General features: G+C 37.7%; 1 protein-coding gene across 4 annotated transcripts; it reads right to left on the minus strand.

Annotated features, from left to right (window-relative positions):
- Window positions 1-533: 533 nt before the first annotated feature.
- LOC139134665 (uncharacterized) lies at window positions 534-8,290 on the minus strand. 4 transcript variants are annotated; one of them, XR_011552826.1, is made up of 4 exons: window positions 7,827-8,133; window positions 7,109-7,242; window positions 5,815-5,907; window positions 534-3,966 (listed from the first exon to the last, which is right to left on the minus strand). XR_011552826.1 is itself a non-coding variant. In XM_070701633.1 (4 exons), exons 2-4 carry the CDS (start codon window positions 7,234-7,236, stop codon window positions 3,605-3,607), a joined length of 579 nt encoding a protein of 192 aa, XP_070557734.1. In that variant the 5' UTR covers window positions 7,237-7,242; window positions 7,827-8,290; the 3' UTR covers window positions 534-3,604. The 4 variants fall into 4 exon arrangements, 2 of the variants coding, with proteins under 2 accessions (XP_070557734.1, XP_070557733.1); XM_070701633.1 differs by having other exon boundaries at window positions 7,113-7,242; window positions 7,827-8,290; XR_011552825.1 differs by lacking the exon at window positions 7,827-8,133 and having other exon boundaries at window positions 7,109-7,774.
- Window positions 8,291-9,260: the final 970 nt, after the last annotated feature.

Raw genomic sequence — 9,260 nt, forward strand, 5'->3', positions numbered from 1 at the left:
CAGCAAATTCCCGAGGACGGCCCTCGTTCAGCATTACTGAGGATCAAGTACCAACTGTGTAATCAAAATGTTTTGAGGGCTGCACGTGACATTTGATGGCATATGTGTGTGTTTGCTGGAAAACTGAAGCATGATACGTGCTGCCCTTAGATGTGAACAACTTAAATATTATCCTCCTGTTGTTTGTGGCTGATATTAACAGTGATGGTCACTGTTGTTTGTAAAGGTACATGTAGCTTACTGTATTCAAGCGATGAAAATTTTGTATAGTGCATTAAATAAAGTAACATGACCAGTATGCAGTCTATGAATTTTGATGTGATAAAAGCGCCTGGCATATTTGAACAAGGAGCAATGTTTGGGACCATCTCTAATGAGACTTGATTGTACCTATTGTGTACACTGTGAATAAAGTATTAATTGATGTGCAAGTGACAGCACTCTGTCTGATCCATGCATAGTATTTTTGCTATATATTTTACAAAGGGTGGATAGCCACAGTTATTAAGACTTGGAAGAACAGTATCACACAATTTACAATAACAATAAATATATGCATTTATTAACAATCGCTTAAACTTCATTCAATTTTCACAATACTCATACAAGTATGAGAACAGATGGCATTTGTGACTCTACCTCAGTGTAGATCTATAAACATAGTCTTTCATATATCATTGTGTAGCAAATAACAAACATGACTACAAGAAGTCATACTGTACTGTTCCAATGAGTGAAAAAATTCTGACCAGTACAATAGATGGTTAAATGTCAAGTATTTCTTGTATATTTACAATTGAGTGCTGTGTCATGGTATCAAAATTATGACAGTTAAAAATCACACACTTTACATGCAGTAAATTTGGCTTGTGTGTACTTATCATAAAATTGTACGAAGTGTTGTATTGTCTTTCTTTAGATATAGTAAGTGGTTAGTCTCACTTTCCCAGACTTTGTTTGCTGCACTGATATTGAAATCCAAATTTAATCTTTAAAAATCTTTATCCCAATTGAACTGAGTTTCCTTGTGTCATCCTTACTTTGAGCACTTTCAAGTTTGCAAAGGCATTTACATCGGTTACATTGTTTGGCAACCAGTTGGGTTTTGCGTTACAGCTACCATTACCAGCGAAATCTAAATAACCATGACATGGTGTTCAGAATTCATCTTTACAAAAACCAAAAACCATTTAAAACTTTGCTCATAGTATCATCATTGCAAGCATCTGAAACCATGGCAACTGCCTGGGCCTGCCAACGCAGCTTGCAGCTTTAATTTATTTATATAAGTTGTAGTATATAACATGAGTATGATGTGTACATTGCCAACAAAACTTTTATCTACTGATTTTTTGGCGTCTTGGTCTTTTGTCAACAATAAACGCACTAGCAATGGTGATAATCTAATGACAGCAGCCACAGATTAGCAACTTACAACTTGCTTGCTTTCCTTAGTGCAATAGGCAGTCACACTCATGATGAAACAGCATGAGATTATCACAGGACAAATACATGACACTATGCATGCAGTTATAGCCTGTATAGAGGAAACTAGGGTCTATGATACAGTGTCACTGAGTGAAGAGAACAACCTCAACAAGAAATCTTCAGAAAACCAGTTTTATAAGACCAAGACCCTTTAGGTTGATGGTATAAATCTTCATTGGCAATACATATCATACTCCAAACTATCAAAATAAACAACAACAAAAACTTGTGGTGGGACCCATACACCCCTAACTCTGGTGGCAGTATGGGCCACACTTATACCCAGTGATATGGACTTTAAGTTTTACATGTGTAGTGATTTTAAACCAGGCTTAACTTATTCAAGGGGAAAACCTCATCAGTCTTGTTCTGCAAGCATACATGTAGGAAGCACAGAGTATGTAATGCCATAAACTGTCAATCACTAAAAACCTAGTAACATGTGTGAATTGGTAGATGTTTGCAATGTCTTTGTATCAGATATGGTTCAAATATATGTTTGCTCTTTACCACAAAATGCTAAGAATAGGGATAGTATAAAGTGTATGATTTACTAGACTTATCACAAGGCCCGAGTAATTACATTCTTGGATTTGCATTCACACATGCACAGGTTTTTTGGAGGTTTCATGAACAAAGAACACTGTATTTGAATACCAGTAGGACTTTACCATTTAGCTTTTTGCCTACAAATCTATGAATTTTAGCTACTACTCTGTGAATATGTGACAAGGTAACATATTGTAGGTACGGTATCTGTCGTAGTTATATTGAGTTATATTGGCATGCTTGTCTGTCTGTCCATCAACTGTGAAAGTTGAAAAGTGCTGTATTCATTACTCTGATAGTTGCTGTGAAGGTATGTAAGGGGATTGGGACAGATTATTTTTTGTGTAGCATTGGAGATATGCAAATGAGCTGTACAAACTGCAAAAATGATAAATTTAGAAAGACATTGTTCAAAACTGCTCAAATAGCCTCGACATTTAGTGTCTATAACCTCAGGGGTGATTTGAGGCAGATTTGCTCAAATTGCAATGAAACTACAAATGTTTTAAATTTTTAGGCAATTTTCTCCATTCTGAAAATTCACTTCCTTAGGAATCACCTGTGTGATTAATTTAAAATTTTTATGCACCTCAAATGCAAATAATTGACATGATACTTCTACATGTATTTGCATGACATAACCGTACTGGAAGATCGACATCTGTAACACATGAATTTGATACAGCATTTCTAGACATATCATACTAATTATGAAAGTTCATTAAATATGCAACATAGCAATCAATTGACTTGATACTGCTTAATGACTTCTCACAGTATTACAGTACTGAAAGATCAACATCTGTATCATGTTTCATCAAATTTGATGCAGTATTTCTGGACAAAGCCCCCTAGTTAGGAAAGTTCATTAAATATGCAAAATAGCAATTAATTTGAATGACACCACTAAGTGTCTTTGCAAACTTATATGACACTGTGTGCTAAAGATCTATACCAAGTTTCATCAAATTTGCTGCAGTATTTCTATACATATCACCCTAATTACAAAAGTTCATCAAATATGCAAATTAGCAATTAATTGATGGAATACTGACTGTGTGCTATCAGAGCTCTGTGTGACAAACATCTTCACAAAGTTTCATCAAATTTAGTGCAGTCGCTTTAGAAATAGAGCTCTTTTTCAAAAAGTCATTGTCAATGACATAGTCCCCGCTTTCTCAATAAAATGACCGTCACACAGCCATATTTGGTCAGATCGCAAAACAATTTGATGTGCATATGCCTGACATAAGGAGTAACCCTTGTACCAAGTTTGAATGACATCGCTCCAGGCGTCTCTGAGACATCTCCATGAATGGATGCACGCACGCACACAACCAAACTATAAGTCCCCTGGACAGTAATCCGTGGGGATATAACACAGAATCTTTCCCCACAATTTAGCAGCATTTTTCAGCAGTGACATGAAACAAAAGTTCAGCATTTAAGTTTGCAACAATGTAACTAAACATGAAAAAATAGAGTGCAAATGCATATGTTACATGTAATTGCAAGACATTGGTGTCATATCAGTTTTAATCCATGTGCAATTGCCTTACCAACAAGTTCAAAAAGTTCCTGACTTATAACTGATTGTTTGAGAACTTGTAACAGATGTTCCATTTTCCCTCATACAAAGGTTCCTCTGTGTTCTTGTCAGTGTTTGAAATGTCAGGTGGAAGAACTCTCTGGATGGATCCCAAACATCCACAGCAGCCTCTTCCTTAATACCAGAAATTAATGTTACAGATGGATGAATGAAAAGATCAACTTTCTTCTCATAAATGCCAAACATTTGTTGAAATGGTGACTTGGCATCTTGGATGTAGTATATCTTTGGTGGTCTAGCAAGCCCACTGATAGTTGTTTTCCTCCATTCTTCAAGTGTTTCCAGGGGTGTCATAGCAGAAGGTGTGTGTTTTGCAGTGTCTGAAGAAAAAAAAAGACAAGTAACTTTGATTACATAACATTTGCATGATCTAAACAATTCCTACTGATCGTGATCCTAAAATGACTGTCCTGAGTGACAAGTAATCATTGATGACGCAGCCCCGGTTGTTAATGGCTACTTCGATTACATGATTACATTTCATGGTTTGTCACAATTTGGACATACTTACCAAGGTTTACCCCTGTGAACATTCATACCAACTTTCAAAAGAAGTGGACAAGCAATTTCAGATAAAATGTTTTTTTTTACCAAAAATGGATGAAATTTGCCTAAAAAAATCCAAATTATAAGACTCACAACTAAGGTTACCCTTAGGTACATGCATACCAAGTTTCAGCCAAATCTGGCCAGTAGTTACTGAGCTTCAGCACTTGGCAGGATTTTACTTTTTTTTGACTCATTTGCAAAATTTTTGACATTGACATTTTGATATTTTACCAAATTCAAATCTCCACCCCAGGGCCCACCTGTACACAGAAGAATAAGATGGCAGGTGCTGTGGTTTTGAGGTTTTGATACATGCATACATACATACATACATACATACATACACACAGACATACTTACAGACATACGTTGTTGAAATGGGTAAATACCTAAATGCGTAACTGCAGACAGACTGACAGATAGATAGACAGATAGTACATACATACGTACATATGTATATACATACATACAGACACATACATACAGACATACATACACACATACAGGCACACAGACAGACATTTCATGGTCAATTATTGACGAGCTACTCTAACATAAGCAAGCGATGCAATCTCTGCATATCAGAAAAGCTGCACATTATCAATACTGAGAAATCTTTGCTGTTAAACAAACAATCTGAGTTGGTTTCAAAATGTCGCCATCAAAACAAATATTATTTATCAAAGTTTAACACCACATACAAATAGAATGTATGTCCCAAAGATTTAAAAGAAAGTGGGGTAAGGATCCTTTAACTTCATTTGTCTGATGATTGAAGGATGCATGGACCTTAAGTAATAATCTTTACGGCCCTGATACGAGTTTAGCAGGCCAAGGTCGTACGGCGGAATGGCCCGAGTGTGAGGGCCCATATGCCGTGCGACTATGGTCCGCAAAACTTGTATCTGGGCCGTAAAGGTTTCATAATATACCGTATGGAATGATAAATATGTACTTAACATAATATTTAGTTTTGTTCTGAGGTAAAAAATTTGTGCAATATCAAATATTCATTGCCATTTGTGTCAATTTTTCAGAAAAGCAATGGCCTCTTCACATAGTTGATTTACTTACATAATGACGTTATTTGTTTACCTGCAGAAGAACACGCAAAGCTTCATGCATGAGCAACAGAGATCCAGGTTGTAATCAAGGTGTATTAAAGAAGGACAAATGCGTGATGTAAATTAGTGTCATTTGGCACGCTCTTAGGATAGGCCTACAATGGATTTCACTTGACTTTAGAAATATTAAATGTCACCAGCCCGACTCCACTGTCGCCACTATACAATCTTAGCGAGCAGACGTTTTCCTAATCTTGCTTTGACTTTATGTACAAATATAACATTCCCCGATAGCAACACGCTTTGTAACAAGTATTGAAGCAGTTCATATAGTTTAACAGTGAACACGATTGCCCATATTTGGACGTGCAGAATTCAACGCGTTCATCCAAATTTGGGCACTGGGCTGCGGCGTGATACGTTAAAAAAATGCATGGATGTAAGGGTGCTTTCTCACGAAGCTTTATATAGGCACGTGAATCTAGGTATATGATAACAGATATTATTACTGTTACGCTGTACTTTGTGTACAGGGAAATGAATCATTTAGCTTACCACTTGTAGGTCCATGGTCTGTTGATGTTGATGCCATGGATGTAGAACCCATCACATCTTGAACTGAATTTGTCGCTTCATCGTGGTTTTCATCTGGAATATAAAATGGATAAATGTCAATGTTTTTGATGATTATTCTTCATTTTTCAATTCTATGTTGTACAGTATCTCACTGTCTATTTTACTTAGACTAAGAGTCCAATTTCAACCCAGTGTCATACTCAGCATAACTTTAGTTGGACACATACAAGAGGCTTGAACCGGTAAAGTCTACCACGTAGTCATCTTTGCAAAACTTGCATCATATGAGGAGTGTGAAAATAACTTTCTTTGACATACATGTCGATGCTGGTAGCTGGTCCTGTGAGTGCTGATACTGGGTATATGACTGTTGTGACTGTTTTGAAAGCACTGTGTGACTTTTTTGAGCTAATTTGCATATTTTCAACAATATTAAAAAATACTGCAATTATACGGTGTCACTCAAATTTGATCAGAATTGGTATATATCAGTTTGGGTACCAAAGATCAACAATAAATGTTGCTTCTATCTGTTCAGAGCAGGATAATTCTACGTTGATGTTATGACAATGATTTCTGCACAGTACAACCAGGAAAACAACAAGAAGTATTTAAACCAGAAAAACAAGAATAACAAAAGTAAATAAGGTCTGAAACTTTAGGTACTGGAGGTCAACTTTAGCAACATGCATAGCAGAAACAGCTAGCCCCTCTTAGTTTGAGCATAGACAGTCTTCCCCCTCTCTTGTCTATGGTTTGAGCAGGTCTGTTAATATGTAACAGTTCATAAACAATGACAGGATATGACTCAAGGTCAGTGGAGTTAGCCTGTTCATTTGAACAACATCACATCTCAACCCCTGCATCTACCTGCACACCAAATACTGAGATGGTAGCTTTGGTGGTATGGTAGCCTTTGTGTGTGACGGACATACATCCGCACATACATTTCCACATACATACATACATACAGACAGACAGACGCCACCGACTCATCATGTAAGCTCTTTTTGGTATTTATATACAAAACCAAATATGAGCTAAAAACTAAAAAAGATATTTTGTCAGAATCATATGTTCATCAACACAGGAAATATCAAGTCTGTAAGTACTACAGTTCCCCAGATATTTGAGTGGACGGACATCCTCACAAACAGACATACATACATATATACAGACTGACAATGGATGCCGGACGGATACCCATCCCAATAGCTTCTATAGACTATTAGTCTATAGTAGCTAAAAAATATGTATGTATATGTTTGCTTACTTGCCACTTATAGCTGACAAATCATAAAACACTTGATTGGAATCACGATGGTGATGTCTAAGCCTTCTTATTACTTCATCTCTGCCAACATTCCCTGCCAAAATTTCGATTAAAATATCTGCTTTCATGTTAATCTGCAAAAAGATGAGGAAATGTATGTCGGTGGTTTTTCACAATCAAAACACTACACAAAGAAAATCTTTCTGTTTAATCAGTCAAAACATTGTGATAATGTTCTTTGGAAGAGCAACTATAAAAAGAAAAACTTTCAATGGCATTCTTTAAAAATCCTTTTGGAATATGATCATCATGTGCCACTGACAAAACAGCATCAAAGTCACCATAGCAAATCTGTATCATACGTCTTAAAATCTGATGAACCCATTCTGAATATACATCCGTGCAGACTAGAAAGTAAATAAGATAATAAATAAACAATTGTCACTTCTACTGTATTGTTGTATAATCAACATCTGTAGTATACCCAATTTTATGTTTTGAGCTCGATGGCAATTTACGTCCAATTCTCAGATGACTGCGGTAGTTACTGTACTTTACCTAGCGCTGTGGACCACGTTGCCGTCTCCGAGTGGCGGCGCGGCGTTGTATAACTAAGAGAATGTCGTCGCAAAAAAGACCAGCGACTGTTTTAAATCGAAATAAAACTATGCAATACAATCTGAAATATCGTATAGAAGTAAGGTTAGGGGCACAACACCTGCTCTTCAGCAACTTGGCGACTCGGCGTTGGGTCCAATTGACAGCTACCTGCCGACCGATAGCAAAACACCACCAACAGATTTCAGCTTTGGACAGTTTGGAAATTGTTTTCCAAATTTTTTGGACGTGATTGTAGTCGCCATTTTCATCCGTGAAACGGGCCTTTTTATACCGAGTCCGTATCTTTGTAAATTAAACTTCTCCATGGCAGTAGGTGCTTGCAACGCACTGCGTTGTCGCTCATAGGCCTCACTTGTACCAGCTCCAGGGCTCGGAATTCAAGACTCGACGCCATGTTTGCAAATAGTTGAAAGACAGATGCATTGTGGATGTAAGGTGACCTCCTAGCTTGCTGGAAAAAAGGTAGCCTAATTCAAAGCTTCTACTCCTCATGTCGGCATTCGGCATCGCATAATGGCATGTCCGCATTTCGCATCGCATAATGGCATGTCTGCATTTTGCATCGCATAATGGCATGTCTGCATTTTGCATCGCATAATGGCATGTCCGCATTTCGCATCGCATAATGGCATGTCTGCATTTCGCATCGCATAATGGCATGTCTGCATTTCGCATCGCATAGGCTAATGGCATGTCTGCATTTCGCATCGCATAATGGCATGTCTGCATTTCGCATCGCATAATGGCATGTCTGCATTTTGCATCGCATAATGGCATGTCTGCATTTTGCATCGCATAATGGCATGTCCGCATGTTGCATCGCGGGTCTTCATTGCGCATGATCAAATGTAACTTCGCATTGAATGTCCCCATAGCAAATTCTCGCATTCTTCATGTAAGAATGTCAAGTCCGCATGTCCAAATATTCGCATTTTGTACCTCATCATGGCATGTCGTAATTACGAATGTCAAGTCTGCATGTCCAAATTTTCGCATTTTGTACCTCATCATGGCATGTCGTAATTACGAATGTCAAGTCTGCATGTCAAATATTCGCATTTTGCATCTCATCATGGCATGTCGTAATTACAAATGTCAAGTCTGCATGTCAAATATTCGCATTTTGCACCTCATCATGGCATGTCGTAATTACAAATGTCATAGCTTAATTTTGGCAGGGAATTCAACGCCATAGCAGGCTCATGTGATCTCAACACGCGCGCCTTAGTAAAAAAGACGTGAGGAAAATGACTTTCTCCGGCGCACACGGTGCCGGTGCCGTGCCGATTTTACCCCTTGCCGATTTCGTCCCCCGCGCATGTGCTAGCTATCCAACAGGGCTTCACTGGCTTCACCGATTTCGATTCTGTTGCCGATTTCGACCCTCGACGCAAAATTAAAGTTCACGCTAAAATTTCTTTCGTATAATCTACCCGTTGGTCACTTTTGAGTGTCTAAATTAGTTGAAAATGTATCATAAGTTTTGGGGAAGTGTATCAAACGGTGTAATTTACTTGGAGTAGGCCTATAG

This window comes from Ptychodera flava, chromosome 6 (assembly GCF_041260155.1).
Source record: "Ptychodera flava strain L36383 chromosome 6, AS_Pfla_20210202, whole genome shotgun sequence".
Classification (NCBI taxonomy): Eukaryota; Metazoa; Hemichordata; class Enteropneusta; family Ptychoderidae; genus Ptychodera; species Ptychodera flava.

What these genes read in the sequence shown, in the direction of transcription:
- LOC139134665 (XM_070701633.1), bottom strand. Translation starts at nt 7,236, where the DNA reads ATGAAAGCAGATATTTTAATCGAAATTTTGGCAGGGAATGTTGGCAGA. An exon ending in TGATTTGTCAGCTATAAGTG is followed by an intron (nt 5,908 to 7,112) that starts GCAAGTAAGCAA and finishes TTTATATTCCAG; the next exon opens with ATGAAAACCACGATGAAGCG. An exon ending in AGACCATGGACCTACAAGTG is followed by an intron (nt 3,967 to 5,814) that starts GTAAGCTAAATG and finishes TTTTTTCTTCAG; the next exon opens with ACACTGCAAAACACACACCT.